At 32.5% G+C, this 25,948-nt stretch overlaps 2 protein-coding genes across 5 annotated transcripts; one reads left to right on the top strand and one right to left on the bottom strand.

Moving 5' to 3' along the window:
* The first annotated feature begins 8,626 nt into the window (after positions 1-8,626).
* On the top strand, positions 8,627-12,487 carry LOC125838548 (aspartyl protease family protein At5g10770-like). Its single transcript, XM_049517594.1, has 2 exons — positions 8,627-9,099; positions 11,074-12,487. Exons 1-2 carry the CDS (start codon positions 8,931-8,933, stop codon positions 12,360-12,362), a joined length of 1,458 nt encoding a protein of 485 aa, XP_049373551.1. The 5' UTR covers positions 8,627-8,930; the 3' UTR covers positions 12,363-12,487.
* Positions 12,488-14,478: 1,991 nt separating this feature from the next.
* Positions 14,479-25,702, bottom strand: LOC125838494 (peptidyl-prolyl cis-trans isomerase CYP95). 4 transcript variants are annotated; one of them, XM_049517531.1, is made up of 15 exons: positions 23,815-23,869; positions 22,824-22,912; positions 22,604-22,652; positions 22,462-22,486; positions 20,770-20,808; positions 20,461-20,542; positions 20,256-20,299; positions 18,852-18,969; positions 18,611-18,738; positions 18,159-18,471; positions 17,870-17,976; positions 16,400-16,607; positions 15,410-16,309; positions 15,265-15,330; positions 14,479-15,186 (listed from the first exon to the last, which is right to left on the bottom strand). In XM_049517531.1, exons 8-15 carry the CDS (start codon positions 18,923-18,925, stop codon positions 14,886-14,888), a joined length of 2,097 nt encoding a protein of 698 aa, XP_049373488.1. In that variant the 5' UTR covers positions 18,926-18,969; positions 20,256-20,299; positions 20,461-20,542; positions 20,770-20,808; positions 22,462-22,486; positions 22,604-22,652; positions 22,824-22,912; positions 23,815-23,869; the 3' UTR covers positions 14,479-14,885. The 4 variants fall into 4 exon arrangements, with proteins under 4 accessions (XP_049373488.1, XP_049373484.1, XP_049373486.1 ...); XM_049517527.1 differs by lacking the exons at positions 20,256-20,299; positions 20,461-20,542; positions 22,604-22,652 and adding exons at positions 23,976-24,095; positions 25,560-25,702; XM_049517529.1 differs by lacking the exon at positions 20,256-20,299.
* Between the last annotated feature and the right edge of the window lie 246 nt (positions 25,703-25,948).

Here is a 25,948-nt window from a genome sequence, read left to right as displayed (position 1 = left end):
TTTTTTAATTAAAAGGTATTAAAGTTAAAGAGTAAAAATGTTTTTAAAAAGGTAAAATAACATAGGTAAAATATCATTCTGGCCAAATTTTCTGGCCAAAAGGATTTTTCCTTTTCTATTCTTTATTAAGTGAATATTTGAGTTCTTTTTCATTGTTTAAAATAATTGAATTGTTCAAAGTTTAAGATGAATATTTGAAACTTTTTACATATTTATTTTTTTCTTTAATGGTGTTTGATATTTTCTAAGAGATAAATTGCACTACTTACAAAGTTGTATTTATGATTTCACAAAAAACAATAGTTCATCCATTTCAAAATAATTGAATTATTGAGACATTTTTCAATTTTCAAATTAACTTAATTGTTCAATCTTCAAGATTACTTTTAGAATATTCTTACAATTTTGCTCTTCATTAGTTAGTATTGAAACTAGTTATTATAATACTAACTAATGAAGAGTAAAAGACACCCAAAGTAAACAATAGTATTGGAATAATTAATGTTTAGTTATTTTAATAATGAATTTGATAATAATTAATAAAGATAAAAACGGAAAGTTATGTCTAATTTAATTTTAATCTTCTTTTTTAAAGAGTATAAAATACTTTAATAATTCAATTAATTCAAAATAAATAAAATATAATTTAAATTATATCCTTAAATATCTTTCTTAATAAATATTTGTTACCTTAAAATCAATTAATATAAAATAGAGAAAGTCAGCATTATATGACATATAACTATAATCTTCAATGTGTACGTTTCTCTAGTCCCAATAAACCTAGATATGCTGCGTAAGTTGCGGCTAATGAAGTCTTTCTATTACCTTCTTTCAGTATTGCTTTTGTCCGGATAGAATTTTGAGTTTGTGAATTTTAAATTTTAAAAATATTTTTTAATAAGTTATTTATGTTTTCTTCATTTTATAATAATTGATCATTTTTTATTTTACTCTGTACATAAGCAATCATAAATAAAATAATAAGTTTGACTAATTTACTCATTTACATATTGATGAATATTAAGATAATTTATGATGACATATGACATACAAAAGGTATAAGTACTCCAAATTGGTGAAAACAAGAGTACAAATGATTAATTAAGTATTTAATGAACTCTTTGAAAAGATAAATAATAGAAACTTTAATTTTGTTTAAATTTTCAAAGAGAAATTATGGAAACATTAAGCATGATGATGATATTAATTATAGGTAAAATGAGAAATTTTAATTAATTTTATCTTAATTTAATAAGTGATCAAGTAATTTGGGACAAATAATTTTAGAAAGGTGATTAGTCAATATGGAACAGAGGGAGTACATGTTATATAGATTTCTTAAAGTAACTATAAAATTTTCACCAAAATTATTGAATTATGTTAAACTCGTAATCTACAATCTGCTAGCTTCACCCTACTTTCTGGGCATGCTTTATATAGGAAAAAAATATTGTTAAAAACATATAGATCTTCTTATATTTAATTGATTAAAATATTTTCCGCATTTCAGTTCCTCATCCAATTACCATCATCTCATTCCAAGTTATTGAATTCTAAATTTAACAATTTATATATACTCAATCATTTTTTTTATTAAAAATATTATATTTAAGCTAAAATTATTAAATTCAATTGAACTCGTACCTAACCTCCTAGCCTGCGTCCGACTATCTTCAATTTGAAAATAAGCGTACAGTCCTTTTTCCAATATTCTTTTCTACATCCCTTTCTCATTCTGGTCATCATACACTTGATTGAATCGGTCAACCTACTAAACAAACAACGACTCAATGACATTACTGGCTTAAGCTTGATATTTTTAAAATAAAAATTAATTTTCAAAACTTTTTATAAGTTAAATTTTAATATTTTTTTTAAAACGAGAGGTCTTGAGTTTAAGCTTCATATAAATTTTTTATGTTAAGAAGTGTTTTCCTTTTTTATCAGCCTTGTATGCCTCAACAATTCAACATATATTGAATTAATAAAAAAAATTCAATACTACTATCAAACATCGGATAAAAAAATAATTGATCCCCCCAAAATTTTGGAGTTTGCCTTCCTTTAGTGACTTGAGATCCTCGAGCCGACCTTGGATACAAAATAGTAATCAATTATAATTTTAATGAAAAAGAACGATACAATAAAACATTTTGTGTATACTCAATATTATGATTTCCTGTATTTTAACATAAAAAATTCCCGTGAAAAATATTTTAATCTCTTATGACCACTGATAATTTGAATATAAGAAAATAACTTTACAGAAAACATCTATTTATTTTACCGATTTCATTCTTTATAACATGCAAAATTTCTGTATAAATTGATCATGTAACTGGAAGAATTTTTGTAGTAGACCATAAATTAATCTAGTTAAAAGTTCCACCAAACCATAGTGCTACACTTTTTAATCTTTCTTTTTTTGGGTTAGTCAATTTCATTAAATTTTTACTTTTTGACAACTCTAAATTTGCCTCTTAACCACTAACCAGACAGAAATTTGATCAACACAATTATTGGTCACTACTCACAATTGGCAAATTAAATAAATTAGTTCAATAAGCATGATAATTAAGAAAATGATGGATTTTATAATATTAACAAATCGTTAGTGCAGAATTACGTTCAAGCATTAGTTGGCAACAAACAACTTTTTATCACTACACAACTTCCAGTATTCCACTATAGGCCAACCAATATAAATATATAATATTATATTTAGCAATTAGGATAAATTGCATGTGTTTAGTAGGACCTATATATATTGTCATTTTTCCAATTAAAAAAATATATTTTCTAAGAAGATAAGGGAAATAAACAAAAGGAAAAGAGTTAATGTTCAAGTTTTCTTCATTTCATATTAGACAAAGTTTCGTTGGTTTTATTTTCCTTCTCCCCTAATTATTTAAAATTAAAGTTTTTGTTTAAAAATACTTTTAGGTTGTATTATTTATCATAAATACAAAATTGCTATAGGTTGTGAGACCTATCAAAATTTATCAATTCTTTTACAATTTTTCTAAATGAGCAAATCGTAATTCGTAAATAAGATATCACAATATGCTAAAACGCCATATTATTAAGTTACATATCTCAATTCTTAATTCATTTTATAAAAAAATATTTTAAATTTTTGAATATACATAATTTAATAAATTCACTAATCCACAATAATAGTAACAAATTATTCTTTAATTAATATAAGTCGTTCACATGTTACAAGTAACATATTTACATCAAGCATGCCTCTTTTTCTTTTACAAAATGTAAAATTTCGGGTCTTTTTCTTTATATAAAATATAAATTTATTAATTAAATTCTACATTTAAAATTTTTAAATCTCAAATCATATTTTTTGAAAAAAATTAAGATACAAAATTTATAATTTTAAATTACATATGTATAGTTGGGTACATAACAACAAAAATATTTTTTTCCCGTGATAAATTACTACATAGTTTATACTTTATAGTTTGAATTGACGTTGTATGTCGACAGCTTCCATTTGTTTTTGTCTTGGTCCCTACTAAACCAACGCGTGAAAATTTACCTTCAATTTTATTTTGATATTTCAATTTTATTTTTAATTCTATTTTTATATAATATTTAAATATAAAATATTGTGTGACAATTTGGTAAAGAATTAGAGACTCTTTTTAACGTTAATATTCAATATTTTTATGGCTATTGGTTAATAACTTTCACCTCTATTTATTTCGTCTATCTTCTCTTCAATTCTATTTTCCTTTATCTAGTTGTCGTTTTTTTAACTTTAGTTTACCTCCTTTTCTTTTCAACGTTCTCCAAGTTATATATGAATTCGGTATATACTATTTACAAATCGGTAAATCAAAGTATAGAATAAAAATTCGAAAGAATTGAACGTCCATTCCTAATTTTATGTGTTCGGTGATGACGTATTGTTATTGCTCCTTTTTTTTTTCTTCTTCTTCTGAATGTGATGTGTTCTCTGTTATTTGCTATGTCCTTTTTACTTTTGTATTTCTCTTTTAGCGATTTTGACGTACGTTACTTAAGTCGAGAGTCTTTCAGAGACAATATCTTTATCTCTACGAAATAGAGATGTGATATTTATACACTTCACTTTTTTCATATTTACTTATTCAATCACACTACATATATTATTTTTATTACTTTCTTTTTCATAATTAATCTACTTTTAACTAAGTGTGAAAAGAATTCAACAGTTTAATATGACCCAAAACCATTCAATTGAAGGACTTTTAAATGTGAGTTTATTTCACCTAATTTAACTACAACCACTTGTAGTGTATCGTCGGTGTTTATTCAGTATATGATAAATATATAATAAGTATATTATGTATACACTGATTACCATAATTATCTAGTTATGTTGGCAAAAAAATGTAAAAATTAATAAAAACTAGGGTTATTTTGTAGTCGTGGACTTTATAGGGCAACTTTTTAACCAATAATACGCCTTTTCACCATCTAAAAAGACAACAAATTAAAGAAACAAAGTTTATAGTTAAGATGATACTCATTAATACTATTATTAATGTTATATACAATGGAAAAATTTAAGTCTTTCAATAATTAATACTTGTTTCCAATATCTTCACATACTAAAATAGTAAAATATATAAAGTCTAAAGTGTTAGAATTTAAATTCTTTAAGAATGATTCCAAATAGTTGATGGTTACTGGGGATAAGGTTTAAGAATCTCTCAAACTATAATGAAATTGTCAATATTATTTTTTTGGACTTAATTTTTTCGTATTATTTATATTTCTAAACAATGCGAGGGTCCAATAATTCATATATTATTTGTATTTTTTATTTTTTATTTTTTTAATTAATTAACAATTTGAAATATTTTAAAAAAAATATAAGAAATTTGGTTGACTTTACATATTCTATTTGTATCACACAAATTGAAACTGATAGAATAACTAAGTTACGCATTCATCTTTCTTATTTTCTTACGATCTCTTTTTTAATTTATATTTCACCTTTTCCATCTGTCCTTACATTCCAATTCAATCATGAGAAATATTATAAGTAAATTTAGTGGGACAATTAAGTCTACGTATATATAAAGTGATAGTCAACCAATGTACACATCAAAAAACTAAAAAGAATTATACGACATCTTTCAATATATTCTCATTCAAACATAGGAAATATTTAGAAGTAAACTCCGTGGGCCAATTAAACTAATGTAGGGCAAAATAATTTTCATAAATACTCATTTGTCCTATATTTTTACTAAAAATAATTGTTTCATATTAGTTGATCACCTTACTAAATTAAAAAAGTATTAATTAATTTTTTCTATATTACCCTTGCAATTAATTCTTTTTTAAAGTGTTCACATTTGTTTGTAAAATTTCCAAGAAGTTTTTTAAAGGGTGAATTAGTAACATTATCTTTGTATTTATGCTTAATATGCGTGTAAAAAGGAAAGTAATCAACTAATATGAGACGGGTGGAGTAACGCATTTAGCATTTGTTTTTGTAAAACATATCGATTTTTTTCAAACGTAACAAAATACACTGAAAGCAAAAGTTAATTGATCGTATGTATGACCAACTGTATGTGCACGCATGTGTTTTTAAAGCAAAAGTTGGATATAGATGTGTGTATGTAGTTGAAGGAAACGGGAAGGGGATTACAGATAATCCAACCCTCATTAATAAGGTGAAAATTCATGTGGCTAACCAATTGAGCTATATATTATGTCTATAATATTGTATGTATTACTCTCTCTGTTTAAAAAAGAATGATCTCCTTTCCTTTTTAGTTTGTTTAAAACCCCTTTCCCTTTTTGACAATATTTTAATTTCAACTTCCCACATGACATGTTTAAAACCACAAGATTAAAGTGCATTTTGGTACATTTGACATAATTTTAATTTAGGACCACAAGATTGATAAGTTTTTTTTATTTTCTTAAACTCTGTTCCAAGTCAAACTAGATCATTTTCTTGGAAGGAAGATGGTATAAAATTACATATTTTTTCTATATTTTATAATTATTTAAAAGTACCACTATAAAATACAATATTTATAACCTTAATTTTTTAAAGAAGTCTGTGTGATATTAAATTTCAGTGGAAACAGCTTAATGGATTTGAGATTTTTGGATATCTAAAACAATATCTGATAATTCACTCATGGAGTTTACTTCCAAAGAGCAAGCGTCATCAAAATGATTTATTTATATACAAACCTTAGTACAAACTTCGATATTTTAATTTCATTGCAACGACTTTAACTTCTTCTTAGTTTTTAAATGTTTTTTATTTTATTTTTCCTTGAAGTCTTTGTAATTTGAAAAAAGAACTAGAAAATGTGATATAAAATATATAAATATAATATCAATTTTGGCTCCTATGTACTAACCTTCTAATAACACCTTCCTAATAGTATAAAAAAATCTTTGATAGAAAATGTCTTCTTTAAATAGGTTTTATGTAACGTAAATTTGAATTTGTCGAACTTTAATATGAATACTGAACACTGAATGACAAAGAAAGAAAAGAAGAAAGAAAAAATGAGTAAGAAACAGCAAAACATGAAACAAATTAAAGCCATATATTATTGGTTGGTGGATATATGGCATGGTGAATGGTGACTCTTTGGAAAAGCTTTCACATTTTGTCTAGTACTCATATTGAATTTGCCAACTGTTAATTAATTATATAATTGATGGATCCTTTAAAACTCTTTTTCATTAAATTCTCATATCAATTAAAGGAATTTTTTAAAAACATTTATGGTGTCATTAGCAAGTAATTTTTATTGACAGGATCGACAATGAAAGTTCATTCTTTCTTAATCGACAGCTAAGAGGTTTTTTTTTAAAAAAAAAAATCAGATTGTATAGCACGTTAAAGTCCTTGCGGAGGTTTAATATACGTGTCATGACCTCAACTGATATTTATATATGCATTTCAATTTTGGGTGTGTATATATAGACCCTTAAATTTGCTTAAAGTTTAACAGGTAGTTATAACCACAAACATCCTACATGACATATATAATACAAATCAATTCGAGTATATTTCACGCGAATTTCTATATAGGACGAGTGTGTACTTTTTACAAATTTAAGTATCTATTTATGGACAACCAAAATTGAAGTACATATATGTCATCTGAAATTCAAGGCGTGTTTATGTATTATGGTTTCAATAAAATTGGCACAGCCTTCCGGAAGGACGTTAAGCACAAATCGAAAAATGTTCAATTTCATTTAGGGATTTTATACAAATCTCACAGTGTTAAGAGCTAGTTACATCATATTCCATTTTTTTCATATTACCAAAATCTCTTAAATTTGGTGGAATCCGGATACAATATCTCAAAACATCCTGATACATCGCGTCTTGATTTCTGATACATCTCTCAATATCCCGATACATCTCGTCTCAGTTTCAGATACATCACTCAACATTTCGATACATCGTGTATGTCTTAATACATCGCGAAAAGTGATGTATTCGACTAATATGTCGCGTAAAGTGATGTATTCGACTGATATATCACGTAACGTGATGTATCATAGAATAGAGATTTTTGTATATTTTCTTTTCAAATGATAGAAAATTATAAAGAACATGATAAAATAAATTTTATATTTAGAGAATTTTTCCTTTTTTTTTTTAATCACACGTTAAGAAAAGATTTTAGAAATTAAATGCCCTTCCAATGGATACAAAATCATACACTTGATTGCGTCTAGTAAGGGACTTCAGTACTACTATTTTGTTCCTCACTCTAGAATTATTTTATTTACTTTGAATATATATATATATATATATATATATATAAATATAGCTAAGATAATATATACATATGTTTAAATAAATTAATCCATGAGATAATTATCTAAAATTAGATACTCCCTCCTTTCCAATTTTATGTGGCACCGTTTAACTTGACATGATGTTTGGAATAAAGGAAGATTTTTAAAACTTGTGGTTTAAAATAATCTTTAGATATTTGTGTGGTGGTAAATTATTTCATTAAGGATAAAAGATAAATTTTAAAGTAGAATTGTTTCTAATTATAATAAAATGATATTTTGTTTTGAGATGGACTAAAAAAAGAGCAACTTTCACATATAGCAAACATAAAAATCATATTTTATATGTTATAGTTATAGTTTGCATAATTGCGCTCCATAGCAAATTATATGTAACCAGATGGCAAAAAAATGAGATGTTTGCTGCGAATTACAAATAAAATAAACTATGACTATACCATTTAATTTGAATTAATAATTTGTTATTTCATACAATTTTCCCTAATTTTAACGGTCGAAGGAAGGGTAGCGTTGCCTTTCATGTTCATACCATTTAAGATCCTTGACATCTTATTAGATGCAAAATTACCTAAATTTACCAATTTCTCAATCTAATAACTATTTCCTTAATAATAGAAACAAACCCATCAAAAAGGCTCAATCACAATCTAGAGTTTATGGGTTATGAATTTTCCATTGAATCAGTCATACATATTTAATAAATTTGTATTGAAAATATAATTAAATTAATAATAAAAGTATATTCTTTCAAACAACTTAAGTTTTTATATGAGACGATCACAATCTTCAACCCTTTGTCCCTGCGGCGGCTACCACCCCCACCACCGAACCCCCTTCCCCTCCCTCCCTACACCCCACCCCTAGAAACTCTACATGTTATGATACTATGTTGAAGATTGTGATTTTGAAATCGAAACTAATACTCTCCCTTTGCCCCTTGCCAATACTCTCCCTACACCCCACCCCTAGAATATTATTTTATAATAGAGAAGAGTAAAGAAAAGAAAATAGAGTTGTCTAAGTGGAAGGTCCAAAAAAACTTCTCTATATAATAAGCATAGGATGAAAGGGCTTTTTGTCAAATATCCAAATACTATTATTGTTTACCAATGGCCACTAGAAGTGTGTTGCTCTCTTCTTCTTTTCTTCTCATTTTGCTTTCATTCTCTTTGGAGAAAAGCAATGCTTTGGAAGGAAGAAAAACAATTGAATCCAATTTCCACACTATCCAACTCACCTCTATTCTTCCTTCTTCTTCTTGCAAGCCTTCTAGCAAAGGTAATTAATTAAATCTCCCTTTTATATTATCCTCAAAACAATATATATTTAGTTTTAATTTTGGCATACTAATTAATACGTTTGTATATTAATGTTGTACATTGCTATATCACCATTTTCATTATAAATATTCATCTACTTTGATTTTTTTTATTTGGTGTGGTGTGGTGTGATGGCCTAAGCTTAGATGAGGAAAGAAAGGGAGGGCAAATTTTGTCGTCCTTTCGTATCATTTTCCGTGACTTTCTTTTTTATTTAGTATTTTAGTAAAAAAGATACGACCTGTTTTCATAATCATGAAACTACAATTATGATACGATTAAGCTCACAAAATTAAATTTAAAAGTATTCTTAATTATGTGTTAAAAAGATTTTTTTTTATTCTTAAATTTTACGGTTAGTCAAACATTATGTTATAAAATAAAATTAATTTAATATTACCTCACATCAACCTACTTTATTTTTGTAATTTTCCTTTTTAATTGTCTCTTGTTTTAGGGGGGGTGAAAATGAGGTTGGATGGGTGTGGGGTTGTGGTCAACGAATGGATGATATTTTCTTTACAAAAAGTTGTGGGGTTGATAATAAAGCAATAATCCATCTACTAATATATTCGAATTGAAATTAATTTACCCATAAGAAGTTATATTTATGCTGGGGACCAAAGTTTTACCAATATAGATTATTGATGGAGACATTCTAAAAATTCAAAAAGAATTAATTACTCTACAAACTTACCTATATATAAATTCACATGAATAGTATTCAAATAGTTACAAAAATGATTGATAAGTTTTAAATTATAATCCTACTTATATTAAAAGGATCTTGATTAATCATGTTATAACTTTGCAATTATTGATGTTTTCATATTCACTATTTGTTATTTATTTTATTTGTTGTCTCACTTTCTCAATTATTTGGAGCTCCACCTTGTCATGCAAGTTTCCAAAAAGTAAAACAACTATGGGGGACAAGTTTTTTTTTTTTTTAAAAAAAAAAAAGAGAATAGAGATAACTAACTAATAGTGAAGATTAAAATAAACAAAAGATTTATCCAAAATTTGGTGAAGACTTATTCAAAATACAACCTAACAAGAAGTCAAAATGCAATCAGTATATATTAATGATTTTATTTGCAATCAATCAAAGTATTTAATTTCTGCCTAACTTTTCAACTAAGAAAAATAGGATTCAAATGATGAGAGTTGAAAACAATAGTCTTGTCTTTATTTATCCGAAAATAATCTCTTTACCTCTACGAAGTAGGGATATGATAGATACACTTTATCTTTTTAAAATTTCATATGAAATTTCACTAGATACGCTGTTGTTATTGTCATCTTATAAATAAAACAAAATGATTACTTCAAATACTGAAGAAAAAAATTAGGGAAAATTATTCCATATGTTCCCGACTTTTATTTGACCACCTTTTAATTGTTTTTTGAAAGAGAAAGACTTCATGCTGGTCTTGTTGATATATTATATATAAAATGCAATTTAACAACTATGACTATCTCTCTTAGATTTTAAAGAATTATATTCAACCAATCACTTACTTGTATTTGCGGTGTAAACTTGTTTTCATATGCACAAAAATTTCAACTTATTATATCGGAAATAATATTTGAACTTTCCCTCCCAGCCGGTGACGCTAAGATTTCAACTTTATAAATTTTGAATTTTATAACTGGACTCTAGCTTAACATACATACATATTTAAAGAATTTATCAATACAAATATATTATTTAAACAAAATCAGTGAGTCCAGCCAAACCTGTATGTAGGCTATTAACTCCACGCATGATGCAAAGACACACAAAAGATACTCTAATCGTTTCAATTTATGTGATGATGTTTGAAAAGTAACATTACTATGAATTTTTTTAGGATTATAAGAACATATCAAGATAATATTAAAAAAAAGTATTATTACATTAATACTAATTTTTTTATATTATCATTTTTAGGTAAAAGAGGAGGGACATCATTGGAGGTCATCAACAAACATGGGCCATGTTCTCAACTCAACAAAAAGGGTGAAAAAGGCCAAACTTTAACAGAAATCTTGGCCCATGATCAAGCCCGAGTGGATTCAATCCAAACCCGAATCGCAGCCCAAAACTTCAACCTATTCAGAAAGACAGAAAAAACCTCCAAAAAGTACAGAGCAAAAGACTCAAAAACCACTCTCCCGGCGCAACCCGGCACCGCTCTTAGCACCGGAAACTACATCGTCACCATCGGAATCGGAACTCCGAAGAAGGATCTCACACTCATCTTCGACACCGGTAGTGACCTTACATGGACTCAATGCGAACCCTGTTTCAAAACATGCTTTCCTCAACAACAACCAATTTTCAACCCATCGTCTTCTTCAACTTATTCCAACATTTCCTGCAGTTCCACAGCTTGTTCTGGGCTTAAATCAGCTACCGGAAATACTCCTCTTTGTTCTTCATCTACCTGCGTTTACGGTATCCAGTATGGTGATTCATCGTCCTCAATTGGGTTTTTCGCGAAGGATAAGCTAACTTTATCAGCAACAGATGTGTTTGATGGATTTATGTTCGGTTGTGGGCAAGATAACAAAGGATTATTCGGGAAAACCGCCGGATTAATCGGTTTAGGCAGGGATCCTCTTTCTATTGTATCACAAACATCTGCGAAATTCGGGAAATACTTCTCTTACTGCCTTCCTACCAGAAGAGGATCTAATGGCCATTTAACCTTCGGCAAAAATGGAGCTAAATCGAACCTCCAGTTCACACCATTCGCTTCATCACAAGGAACATCGTTTTACTTCATTGATGTATTGGGTATTTCTGTTGGTGGAAAAGCGTTAGCGATAAGTCCAATGGTGTTTAAGAACGCTGGAACAATCATAGATTCCGGTACTGTGATTACCCGGTTACCTTCTACGGCGTATGCTAATATGCGAGCAACTTTCCGGGAGTTCATGAGCAAGTATCCCAGAGCACCAGATCTATCTTTGCTTGATACTTGCTATGATTTAAGCAACTACACTACCGTTAGCATTCCAAAAATCAGCTTCAACTTCAATGGCAATACGAAGATGGACTTGGTTCCAAATGGTATTTTCTTCGTAAACGGTGCATCTCAGGTTTGCTTGGCTTTCGCTGGAAATGGAGATGATGATAGTATTGGGATTTTCGGGAACACACAACAGCAGACAATGGAGATTGTGTATGATGTTGCTGGTGAGAAATTAGGGTTTGGTTATGGTGGATGTACTTGAAAAAAATGGTGAAATTTACTTATTGATCCAAAATACTGCAGTTGAAAAAAGAATACTATATTGTAATAAGTACTGAAAAATGTATATCGATTTTATAGTTTTATGAAAGCGTGATCTTTGTTGAATGGTTGCATGGTACTCGTTTTTCTCTATCTTCATTACCCCTATATTTGTACAAAAAAGTCATAAGTTATCGAATGAAGAATATGTGTTTTAGCTTAACTTGTTAGATTCGATTGGATTATTAGCAATTGAATTCTAAAATATAAGCAACTAATGTACCTCTTGAGGAAGGAGTAGCGTGGATGTGCTTATTAAAAAACGATGTAAAGAGGAGCAACGTCATTGGTTTGACCGTTCCCCAAACATAAAGCCTAAGCCTGTGTTCAGATGGACGGTCTCATTATCCACCGAGTTTTGAATTATGCTTCGTACTGACCCTAATGTGTGGTCTCATCATTCATGCTTGGTTAGATTGACAAGCTCTTGTCCACGTTTCATCGATGGGAGCAACCTCCTGCAGATAGTGGTGAGCAAGTACATGTTACAAAAGGAACTGTTTGCTACATATGAGAGCATTGAGTGACAGACAGGGATGTGCCAAAACATGGCCCTTGAAACATGATTAATTGATATTTATTGCTCTTTGTTTGTTAACGGCCTGTACATGAATGAATAATGATGATTTCAAAGCCAGATGCAATTGCTTCTTTTATGTTTAAATCTAAAGCTCAGGTTATGAATTTGTACTGACAAATCTGTCTAACTTTTTCTCCTAAGCGAAAAATTATCATGTTTGTATTGATCGATTTTTTTCGAGTCTCACTGAGATTGTCGAGATTGAGGCGTACTTGTTGTCACTGAAAATGTTGCACACAGTTAATCCATTTATATTTGTGAGGTATCTTCTTATTGTTTTCTCAATCTTTTCTATTGATAGATTTCATTTTATTTTCTGATAGTTTATGTATTGTTAGGATATATAACTGGCTTGCATATATCCATCATATATGGAATTTGAAAATCCTGGCATTGAAACTAGTACCCAGATGTTGTCATATTCTTTTGAAAAGCCAAATAATTTGTGTTAGTCGAACTCGAGAGGCCTTCCTATCAGATACCACTCTAAAAAAGCATGTACAAAGAAGAAACAAAAAAAAAGGCAAAGATATATAAAATACATGATTCGATAATTAATGATAAACTGTTCAATAAAAGAAACGATCATTCAACAAAATTCATTCAAAAAGAATATAACAAATCCTATGATTACCGCATAAAATAATAACATGACGAACATCTAATACAAGAATCTCCAGAAATCATGAAATATATTAGAACTTTAATTGAACCATGTCATCTCCAAGCAGGACGGTAAAGTAGATGTAGTAGATAAATACAGAGAGCATTGGATGTCAATTACATCATGGGAACTAAAAATTAGTTTGATTCTTTCCATATTCAGAGCAATTGCCTTGAGTTATAAAAGATGAGCGTTTTATTTTTGCTGCTTCAACCAAATTTGACCTTTTGCTGGCCTTTTTGTTTTGAACTTTCTTACTTTCACAAATAAATCTTAGTAATAACTACAAGACATTCAAAATTATTCATTTATTTAATCATTCCTTCTATTATTTAGAACAAAACAAAAGTCAAACCAAATACCATCAATTTTTAAAAATGTAAAACTATACAAAAAAAAATAAAAAATGATTTGATTTGATTTTTCATACGGATACATTTTACCCAAACCGGGAACATCCCTACCCAGCAAGCACCTTAGGGGAAACGATATTACATCTCTATTATTTTGTGCCTCTTCCTTCCCACCATCCCAACAGGAAACCCAAAACTAACTTCCACTACCCAAAGTAGAAAGCAAAAGTCGCTTTGCCATCAGCTTAACAATACAGATTATCATACCAGAATGGCAAGGCAGTGGCATCATAACTAATTTTTCCCTGCTGCCAAATGCAAGTTGTAGCCAGCAACCTGAAATGGCTCTCAATTGAATTTTGAAGATGATCATTCCCACAGATTAAAAAGGGAAACACAGGAACTATTTCAAAATATACCTAGAAGAAAAGAGACAAGGATGCAGAATATCAATGGGCACAAATAAGAGCTCTGCCGCTGCAAATTCAAGCCATGGAAGTTATCAAGGTCGACCAAAACCAACAAATGACTAGTCCAAAATAGGCCTTCACTGACATGAAGAACCCAAATTCCTCCATGGAAGAAATCCAAGATAACATTGCGTGATGATGCTCATCCAATATTTCGTAAGCAAACAGTCTGAACATTACTCCCTATGCCAATTCTAATAGCCGAGCATGACAAATTATTCAAAGGCATCATAAATCACACGCACTCACCAAGCACACAAGTATTAAGTATCCAAAACGTTGTCCACACTCCACTACAAAGGAAAAGACTATCCATTTGGCCAAGCCATAGTCGCAGAATGGTGAAAACTCAAATACGTATGTCCAGTGCACTCTACTCAGCAACTACATGTACTCCCTATCCCGATTCAGGAGATCCATCTCCATAGGAAACAAGACCTGCCTTTCCAGGGGGACTCGCCGAGGATGATACTGACTTGCCTCTGCTGACTTGCTTTGGTGATTGTGAGCCCCGAGATGACTTCGACTCTGATCGGCTTCTGCTCCGAGAAGGTGATTTACGGCGTTCAGCTGATGGCGACCTGCGATATCTGTCCACAGGAGAGCGACTTTGTACGGGGCTTCGACTATAACGGCGAGCACGGTAACGCACTGGACTACGTGAGACGCTGCGGCTTCGACTTCTTCTGCCTCTGTATCTGCATTTTGGCAGTGACAGATTAGCTCCCTGCCAAAGATAAATCTAACAAAAGTAGCATGTAGCAGAGATACCAGACCTGGGTGGTGTTCTTCCTCTAGGTGGACTCCTATAACGCCTAGGTGATCTCCTGTATCTCGAATATCTTGCAAAAGAAGAAAATTAATGAAAGAAGATTTCTATTTTTATTTCCTGTACAAATTAGAAAGGTTTGTGATGTTCACCTGTCACGCTCACCATAACGGTATGGCCTAGCAGGGGACCGATCAGGAGACCGACTCCTGTATCTACGAACATAGGAGTAACGCTCACTAAAGCCCCTTCCCCTCCTAATGCGCTTGGGAGATCCATCCACTGAAGCACTTCTTGAAGAGCTCCTCGCACGATCATACACTGGAGATCTTGCCCTACGACCTGCACTACCAGGACTTCTTGAATAGCTGCGTCGATTGTTCCTGCTAGGAGCCCTACCTGGACTTCGGCTTGGGCTTCGCCTAGAAGGAACCCTACCTGAACTTCGGCTTACACTCCGTCGAGAAGACTTGACAGGGCTTCTGCTAGGGCTCCTTCCAGAAGGCCTAAGCCTTGAAGGAACCCTACCCGAACTTCTGCTTGCACTCCTCCGCGAAGACCTAACAGGACTTCTGCTTGGGCTCCTTCGAGAAGGCCTAACAGGGCTTCCACTTGGACTCCTTCTATCAGATCTAACTGGTGTTCGGCTTTTTGATTTCACTGATTTCCTTGATGAGGTTCTGGGTGGACTTGGGGTAAGTTGCCTTTTAGGAGATGCTGAGGGACTTCTGCTGCTCCTTCGGCGTGAATGAGCTCTTGCTGGAGGACTCACGCTGACACTTCCTCCCCTCTTGCCTCCCACTGGGCTTGTACTAATGCTTCTTGCGGGACTACCACTGCGACTCTTAACAATGCTGCTGCTCCTCCTCTGTGAGACGCGATGCGGACTTCCACTGCGACTTGGACTTCTGCTTACACTACGTCTGGATCTCACACTTGGGCTTCTGCTCACACTACGCTTTGGGCTAACACTTCGACTTCTGCTTAAACTCCTCCGAGGACTAATGCTCATACTCCTACTCATTGTCCTTTTGGGACTTATGCTTCTGCTCCTGCTCAATGACTTCTAATAAAATTCTGATTCTGAAAGAAACCATAAGCAAAAAGAATAACCGAGTAGCAATGAGAAATGAAGAGTAAACCTAGATTTGCCAGGGTGATCATCCACCACATCAGGCTGCCTATCAACAGGTTTATCAGATCTAATTTCCATTTTGGTATTATTGCTTTGACGCTCTCCGTTCTCCTTGGGAAATTCTACCTCCTCTCCTTCAAAAATGTCAGTTGCCTCTTTTTTGTGATGAAGAGAAACTGCTTCTCCCTCCTCAAGCGAAGGAGAATGATTTCCTTCTGCAAAATGTCCGTAAACCAGTTAACCACGAGCAAGTTACATCATAGAGATTTTCAAAGAGTCAAGAAGGTTGCAATATGACCAGTATAGATTAAATGTTAATATCCATACTGTAAATGCAAAAACTTCAGCGAATTACAGATTTTCAAAACATAATCCCATCAACTAGAAAGTGTGTACAAGAAAACCTTTTGGATGGGGAGATGAAGAATCAGATGTAGTACCATCATAGAAAGAACTTTATGAAACCAGAAACAATATTATAGAACTTCAAAAATCTTAGTAAAATTTAGAGAAAAAAGGATCAATACTTGACAGCAACAAGTGAAGAATAAGAAAGTACACCTAGAAACAGAAAGAGAAATAAATGGATAGCTCAAGAATTTATCTACTTTTCATGAAAAATCACAAAGTGGTGAAATAGAATTTGCTGGTGAGTTGCGGGATTATAGATCAAAAGATCAACTGCAGTCTGCTCCCCCTCCAGAATTAGATCCCGTTTGGATTGACTTAAAAAAAGTAGCTTATAAGTCAAAAAATAAGAAGTCGAACTTAAATGACTTTTAAGTCTAAAAATAAAAAGTAGGGGAGACTTACTTTTAGTTTTTAACTTTTTTAAGTCATTTTAAACTTATTTTAAGTTATTTTAACCTTGCCAAACACTTCCAAAAACTAAAAATGACTTGAAAGTGGGTTTGACCAATCCAAACAGGCTCTTAGAATTGTTCAGTAATGATAGGCTGAGAACCTTGCCTGATGCGAAAGAAACTCAAAGAATCCAGCTGCACATGCCTAACAAAGAACGTTGACTTGGAAAAGATTCAAATAAAACTTATGAAAATACAGTAATTCTGGGGAATCATGCGGTTAGGCTTATTATTTGATGTAACCTTAGACCTGCTTGCTTGTTAGCATTTTTTAATCCTACAGATAAACCTTAAGAATCAAGTCGGAAAAATATTGGTCTTATTGTATACCTACACAAAAAATTCTACAGTAATTAACAACATTCTCACCACTATGCATGGCCTATTGGTGCAATTATACTGGACGGAACCATCATTTGAAAATGCAAGAGATACAAAAGCATGCCAACTTTTACAACTCCCAAATTAATAGAGTTTTAATGCATCCGAAAAAGAGAAAAATCTGATGCATATATACAGACTTGGAATCGACTCCTGAAACCAGAAACGATCAAAGGAGCATGTTTACGTAACTGAGGGCTAGAGACCAGCAAATACAAGATTCTTTGAAATACCTGTTTTCTTTTCCATACTTTTGTGCTTTCCTTCGGAAGACCGTCTTACACCATCTTCCTCTAAACCATCACGTCCACTCTCACTTTCTGAAGGACTGTCTGATGCCCTGGTAAAGAATATTGGAATGAAAAGAACTTCAGTCTCTTAAATTCCCACATGGAATGAAATTATTATAGTCAGAGATAAAAGAAAATATTCCAATTGTTACCCCCATTATTGAACATATGGCATCTCAAACTGCGCAACTTAACAACATATGGAACAAAAGATAGAATACTGAAGAACAACCTTTTTGATTTGCGCTTAGATTTCTTGTCACGCCTTTTGCGCTTTTTCTCACGTCGCTTCTCCTTTCTTTTGGAACGTCTATGCCTGTCTCTTTTAGATCTCTTCCTCTTCCTCCGTCTATCATCACTTGATGAGCTAATTTCAGAATCAGAAGATACATCTGAGTCAGAATCACTTTCAGACTCAGAAGACTCGGTATCACTATCTGTAGAGCTCTCTGATTCTGATGTATAATATCTCCTCCTCTTTTTCCTTCTCTCTTTGGAGGATTTTTTGTGCTTCCCATTTTTCAATTTATTTAGCTTTCTCTTATCTGCACCAAGGAGAAGTAAAATTAAATAAAGCCTCATAACTTGCAGACTTTTCAATTAACAAAAACTACATGGAGAAACAACAGTAAAGGAGTATTCCAAAGCAAGCTTCCAAGAGCAATGGAACTTCAGAAGTCTCACCATCAGGTAACTCGCCACAATTGATTATCTTCACAGTCACATCAGGTTTTCCCTCTTCATTTCCCACACTCTCAATCTTCTTAAGAACTTCAAGGCCATCAATAAGTTTCCCAAAGACTACACATTTCCTGTCAAGAAAAATATTATGCAGCAATCTGTAAAAGCAAGCTTCCAGCAGAGTAGGAAATTACAATCAGCATCTACAAGAGGCACTAAACTTTCTTGAGAAATTATAACAAACCTGTCAAGATGATGGTCAGCCTGAAAGGTGATGGAAAATATAGAACCGCGTGCATCACGATCAGCAATAGCCATAGATAGTAGACCTTGGGAATCATGTTTTATCTTCGGCGACTCATCTGAAATATTCAATAAATTTCACTTGTTACAGAGCCTGTCTTTTTTCTTTCAAACAATTGATTTAACAGAGAAGGGCCAAAAATGCATGGACTATCGCAAAAGGTCAATGCACCCTTTCATCAACCTATTTTGCTAAGAATACCTCTCTAGTTATATTTTTGGCTCACTTGTGCCCTTTGACTAATGGTCAAGGCTGAATTTTAAGAAAGTTCATTAAAATAAATCCACTCACCCAGTTTTCCGATTTACCTGACCTGAGCACTTACCAGATTTTGTTTTTTTCATTTATACTCTTCGAATTTATTTTTGTGAAAAAACTTTTTTAAAATTATTTTAAACAAGATCGACCTCAAGATGTAGACTTTTTCAGCGACAAAAACTGGAAAAATGCACAAAGACTTCCGAATTCATAAGAAGTATTTATTATTATTATTATTATTAACAAGATCGACCTTTAGAGGTCAGGTTTTTTAGCGCCAAAAACGGGATAATGCAAACTGACCTCTAGAGGTCGTTTTTTTATTAAAAAATTGTTAAAGAGTTCAAAATTGGACCGATAATAAACTGCCATGTGGAATTTAAATAAATGTTTTCAAAATTCAGTGTTGATCAATAGTCAAAGGAAATAAGTGAGCCCAAAATGTAACCAAAGGGTTTTTTTTAGCAAAATAGGTGGATGAAGGGTATTTAGACCTTTTGCAATAAGCCGTGGGCATTTGTGACCCTTCTCTGTTGATTTATTAGTTCAACCTATCACATCAAAGAGATAAATCTATAGGCCCTGCAAATATTGCACCTCCAAAAAGGTGATGCTAGACACATTTCATTTATGCAATTGGCAAACTAATTGCACCTGAGCAAGTGCACTATACCATGATTTACAAAACTAAAACCAACAAAATAATTTTAATTTGTAAAGTATGCCCCCTCACTAGCCATTATTCCAAAATTAGCATAACCTAAACTATAGTTGTTTGCCAGGTTGTGTATGTAGAAATTATAAGAAAGATCCATTACTAAATCCTTCCAAAAGATATTTTTGTAAGATCACCTACACCTAGAGAATAGTCAGGTGTCAATATACAGCAAACATAAGATGTTCATCATATACAGATAACGCAAGTATTATTACCCATAAAATTACAAACAGGCAATTTTTTCTACAATAGAAACTGCTAAACTTTGCCAATCCGCAATTTTGCCCTCGTGACAGTTTTTCTAGGTAATCATGACTAATCACAAAATTCTACCATACAGCTACTGCTCTGATCTGATAACCAATTACCTCGGTTCTGCAGTAAAGTTATAATAGATTTCCCTGGGATTGTTCTGAACAAAATGAACCATACAGAACAATCAAAACAAGGCTTAAATCACTAGAAAAGAAAGCAAACTGCAATTTAAATTTCAAATTCTCAAACTACTATAAAGTAGAAAACCAAAAACAATATCGACAAAAGCACAGGCAACATAGCCTTCATGTCCCCTACCATTATCTGAGAGGAACAATGTCCAATACCAATGAATTGAAGCTCCCAAGCAGCGTAGAATTAGATCAAAGTCAGCCCCAACCTTCACAGGCAATACAAAAGGAAAACCCATTTTCTTTCAAGATAAATGATTTTTTTGCTAAAAGGAATACACACACTGTTGTTTGCGTTTTGATTTACTATCCATTATATTCTAGTCCTCTCAAAAAAAAGTAGGGCAGTCATTCAGTACATGAGACGAACATCAAGCAGTCACAAGATATGAGGCAAATTCCAAAACTATGGTGGGAATAATAAAAGAGGTCTCACCTGGAAACTTTCCCCCATAGATGCTTTCCCCATAGTTCCCTGAAAAGAAGTAGGCACATCAACTCAGGAATTTTAACCAGAACCTGTTGCAGTGTTCCCATTCAGCCTTGCAAATTTGACTGAGTCAAGAAACACTTTCATTGTAAAATATGCACATGAGATTATTTTTCAACTCAACAAAAGGTAACATGATTTACAATTAGCAAATTTAATATATAAAGCAACTCAAGCACCGCTTATACCAGCAATTTGTTTTTCCATTCATTGCTATTATTTTCTTGAGGCTCTAGACTAGACATATTCACATATTAATTCATCCAAGTTTCCTTCACATTGCCAAATGCGTATCCTCACAAATGTAACAGAGAATGCCAGAGACAAACCACAGCCAATAATGTCCTCAACTGAGAGGCCATTCAAAGAAAGGTGCAACCATGCATAACATCCCTTTCAATCAGTCTACAACAATGGCATTGACAAAACCAGACTACAATCCGCCATTCTACTCATATTTCAGTGTCTCGGGTCATATCACGGGAAGAAGCTCATATAATTCATTTAACTGGTTAACGTCGTACTTTTTCCTAGGACATAGATAAAAAAGATAACACACATAGATACTATCATCAACAACAAATTTTAGTACCAACTGTGAAACATGATTCCTTCGTAACATATAGACTCATTTAAGCGGGGCAGGGTTCAAATGCCTGTGGAAAGCCCTACATCCAAGGATAGGACATACTGGAAATTATGTGAAGAACAATAGAGTGTAGAGAGTGGGGCAAAGAGGGGAAATGAAGAAGCATGTCATTCGCTCCAACTTAATAAGCTGCAAATCCAAAACAGATGACTGTATTGTATATGGAACAAGGCAACAATATCACATCAATCAGTCATTCAACTATGCTTCAACTCCAAATTAATTGGGGTTTACTACAAGAATTTCTGATTCACTCTGCTCCATTCAGTTTTTTCATTTCAATGCTAATAATTTGGTTGTCAAGGCAAATTAGAATTACAGATTCTCTAAAACTAAGATTCTCAAAACCTAGTACTTAAATTCACATGGACATATGAGTCTCTGGACACACTAGACGTAAAGTAACAATACTCAAGTCTTAATACCAACTAGTCGGTATACTCTATATAGATCCTTGCTTTTATTATTTTCTGTTCAGCCAAGTCTTCAGTGGCCCTGTATAAGATCTGGCAGTTTCTAATTGTATCTAGTCATATCCCCGCACATACATTTTAACACCTACATTTCATTACAATTCATCTTTCGGATAAATTAGAGCTTTGGAGACCCAACACTCACTAACATAAATTGTAGGTACACAACCATTCTATCAAACTTGTTCGGAAGCTGCTCCCTTCTGTAAAATACTCTAGTAGCACTCCTACATCTCATTCAACCTATACAAATTCTGTGTGCTATATCATCTATCTATTCCCAGAAAGACTAAGCCAAAACATACGCCTCGTCTTTGTCTGCATGCAGGTACCTCAATTTTGCTAATCTCATTTCACCAACAGTTACCTCAATAGGGCAAAAACAAAATGGTCAAAATTAAACCTAAAATTAATAGTATAGAATCAACTAAGATTAGTCCATCAAACACTGTATTTTAGCAGACCATCAGTTGAGTATACACAAAGCTTAATGTAGTATGTTGATCGAAGGCATACCATCTTGTCTCAGCAAGTCACCAGCCTGAAATAGAGAGGGGAAAAAACAATTAGTTAACTATCACAAAAGTACATGAACAATGAGCCTTATAATATGCTGAAGCTCAGTAATACAGAGGACGAATGACTCAGTTAACACAACCTTAAAACTACATCACAAGAAATGCAGTTGTGACCATCAGCCCTGCATCCTACAGCATAAACAAGGATATCTGACTAAAAGGAAACACCACTTCTTAGCCGTGCTCAACCACAAAGCTAAGAGCTGTGCAATGGAGCACTTCTTTTAAGGTAACAGCGCAATGGAGCACATTCAAACTACATGTCAATAGAACAAGCATACCAATAACCTACAAACATACCTGAGCCACAGATCCCTTGACAATATGATGGAAAAAGGTTCCTTTATAATGCAATGGTCTTCCCATCTTAGAGCTGACTCCTTTCTCCCCTGAAGAATAACAATTTCTTCCTATGTCAATTGAGGATACCACAGCACCTTAACATGGAGATGGATAAAGCATCCAAGAAAAGGAAGAAGACAAAGATCAATTCCCACTAGATGACGATTCATGTCACCCTATAACATAAGGAACTAATGACCATGGCACCTTGAACCGACAGCCAACAGCAACCAGCCAATACGCCAGCAAAGGAACTTGTTAAGGTAACCTGAACCACTTCTCTATTAAAAGAAATCTAAGGAGATAAATTAAGACTGAGCAGACAAACTTCCATGAAGAAAGTGAACGAGTAATTCTTTATCCATAGACAGTTTGCTGGTCAGAGTACATTTTCTTTTTACATGGAGTTGCTAGTTAGCTTACAAAATATTTTGCAGCAAGTTAATTATTTATACTCTTTTTGTCTTTTTGATAAAGTATTGTACTTATCCTCCTTCTCATGGGTAGTTACTTTTACATGGGCAAGCATCATATAAGAAATTATTGTAGCACAATTAAGAGAAAATTCAAAGACAGCAGGAAAGTTGACAGATTCTCACTATGTTATGTTATGGTATGTAACAATTCGGCACCAAAAAAGAAATACAACTTTGGATCTTTCAAAAAGAGAGAACTAGGAATTACTCAAAGTGAGTCCCCATTCAATCTGTCTGATTGAGTTTATCACTTATAATTTCCACATTTGGGAGAACAATTTTGCAGCACTGAACCCCAATTTCATGTTATGGAACCACAATAAGGTCTGAATGCAGGTCAGAAGTATGTTAAACAGAAGAACTCAGCAGAATACGGGCAGGATAAAAGGTCACAGAAGGAATGTAACTAGAAAACCAATCTGAAAGGCTTAGACTAATATATGATACATGAGCAGCACTCTTATATTTGTCACCTGTACACAGTGCACGAAAGTTCTCTGCAGTTTTTGGAGCAACATCGGTGAAAAGCTGCAAATAAGATAACTCAAGGGTAGCCAACTGTAAGTATCTCGTTATGTGAGTTCAAATACGTATATTTAGGGATAGCAAAGCTAGCTGGTGGATAGCTTGATACCTCAAAAGCCATTCTTTCAACTGGGTCACCATCAATAGAAACATCAAGGAACACCTGTGGTTTCTTCTTACTCATCTTTATGGAACTTGTTGCTTCAAAAACTCAGGCTGGCAGGTATATCTTCAAATAAGAAAAAGGGGAGTAAGAGCATGAACTATAAAGAAGGTTACATATTCTACTGTCACTATGAAAGAAAAGATACAAGGGAAAGCATGTTGAAGGAGGAGATTGTATAACTGGTGCACTTTGGAATTGACTACAGAATATCGTATTCAAAAAAAATTCATTTACTTTTTTGAAACTGGTAAGGTTGTATTCTTCAGCATTAAGGGCATGCTGGCCACCACCAAAAAAATTCATTTACTTGACGCAAACAAAAACCAAAAAGAACAAAGAAGAAGGCTGGCTGATAAAATATTCAGTAACATATGGCTAAATTCAATGAAGCACACATCCTCTACCAAAAGATATGCTTGAAGTTACTCACAACACACAATCATCAAAAAAAGGTTGGTCAAAAAGTGCCAAGCCAAAAAAAAAAAAAAAAAAACCAAGGCCAACACAAGATTTACAAAGATATAGAATAACATAGAGCCCCAACCATCAAAAGAGTAACCTCATATGTATCTTCATTGCTAACAATCCTTTAAAAGGGTATAGACACCAACAAGAATAAAGTAAAGTGTGTTAACATAACATATCTTGACTAACCGCACCATTAAGTACACACTGCAAAACTGCACACCCTAAAGGTTATACTCAGCTAAATTCACATCCATCTAACAACACATACTTGACTCAAAGGGAAAAATTAGTACGCAGCACCAATTGCAAAAGAGAACAGAGGAATATCGAGCCACTAGGTCCCAAATATTATTTACAATATTGGAAACACTAAATTCACCCAAAGACGCTAAGAAAAGAGTGCAAATCCCAAGAGAGAAGAGCACAGAAAATGGATCCACTTCAAAAGACTAGAAACCATCTTACCTATCGTACATGACACACACTCGGGCACATTTACACATCTAGTAAAGACACACATCTTAAGGAGCAAGACAATGTTTATAGATGATGAAATGTGCTTGGATTGTTGAAGTTTTTACTTTTCTTCTAAAGATTTGTGAGTGGAAGTAGATAAGACACTCACTCAACCCTTTCAAAAAGAAAAACCCAAAAACTTGAAAAAAATTGAGCAAGAAAATTTCAATCATTTTAGCTAGTTATTTTTTTTTCTAATAATTTGAACGACCTGCAAACAGAAACCACAATCTGTTTATATCATAAACTTCAAGCATGGAACACCAGCTTCTTAACAACTTTATGCAAACAAAAGAACCCAATAACCTCGCCATTTGCCAAAACCCTACTGCTGTACCTAATTTCAGCTAACAGCAGCCAATTAGCTAACAAACAATCAACTACATACAGCACTTCGAAAAAAACTATATACAGTACAAAATTCATAGTTAATTATACTACAAACGTTACCCAACTTCACTAATCAGAGAAAAAAGTAGGTAAAAATGGTGAGAAAAGCGATAAAAATCTCAAAATTGAGCAGAAGAAGAGAGAGATGGATACCTGAAAACTAGGCATCAAAACGATGAAGGAGCTTTGAGTGAAATGTAAGGACGAGAGCGGCGATATAGCTATGAGGATTTTAGGGTTTTCTATCTTCTCCAAATTCTGTACTCTGAAGATTTATAAATCACTATAGGGAAAAAAATAAAATTTGGATGATGCGACAATTTCTAGAATTCTATTAAGGGGCATAATTGTCAATATACCACTAAAGTATAGCTCGATGAGAAATAAGTTATTCGTATATTAATTCACTAGTAAAATTATTCGCACAGGAATTTAATAGTATCATGGAATTTATAAAATAATGCTTAAAATCTATCGGTACATTAAAACTAAAACACTATATTATCTTACATATAAGATTACATAGTAACAGACATTAATAA

The sequence above is a fragment of the Solanum verrucosum genome, unplaced genomic scaffold, assembly GCF_900185275.1.
Source record: "Solanum verrucosum unplaced genomic scaffold, falcon-dt-bn FXZP01000182.1, whole genome shotgun sequence".
NCBI classification, from domain to species: Eukaryota; Viridiplantae; Streptophyta; class Magnoliopsida; order Solanales; family Solanaceae; genus Solanum; species Solanum verrucosum.
Note: the sequence above shows the minus strand (reverse complement) of the source record. Positions and strands in the feature narration are given on the sequence as shown.

Bases quoted from the DNA above. Each gene is read 5' to 3' on its own strand.
- LOC125838494 (XM_049517527.1), bottom strand. From the start codon at position 24,050: ATGAGTAAGAAGAAACCACAGGTGTTCCTTGATGTTTCTATTGATGGT. The intron at 20,809-22,461 runs GTATGCCTTCGA...ACTTCTTTTCAG, and splicing joins TGACTTGCTGAGACAAGATG to GGAACTATGGGGAAAGCATC. The intron at 18,970-20,769 runs GTGAGACCTCTT...TGAATATTTCAG, and splicing joins CTATGGGGGAAAGTTTCCAG to ATGAGTCGCCGAAGATAAAA.
- LOC125838548 (XM_049517594.1), top strand. From the start codon at position 8,931: ATGGCCACTAGAAGTGTGTTGCTCTCTTCTTCTTTTCTTCTCATTTTG. The intron at 9,100-11,073 runs GTAATTAATTAA...TATCATTTTTAG, and splicing joins TTGCAAGCCTTCTAGCAAAG to GTAAAAGAGGAGGGACATCA.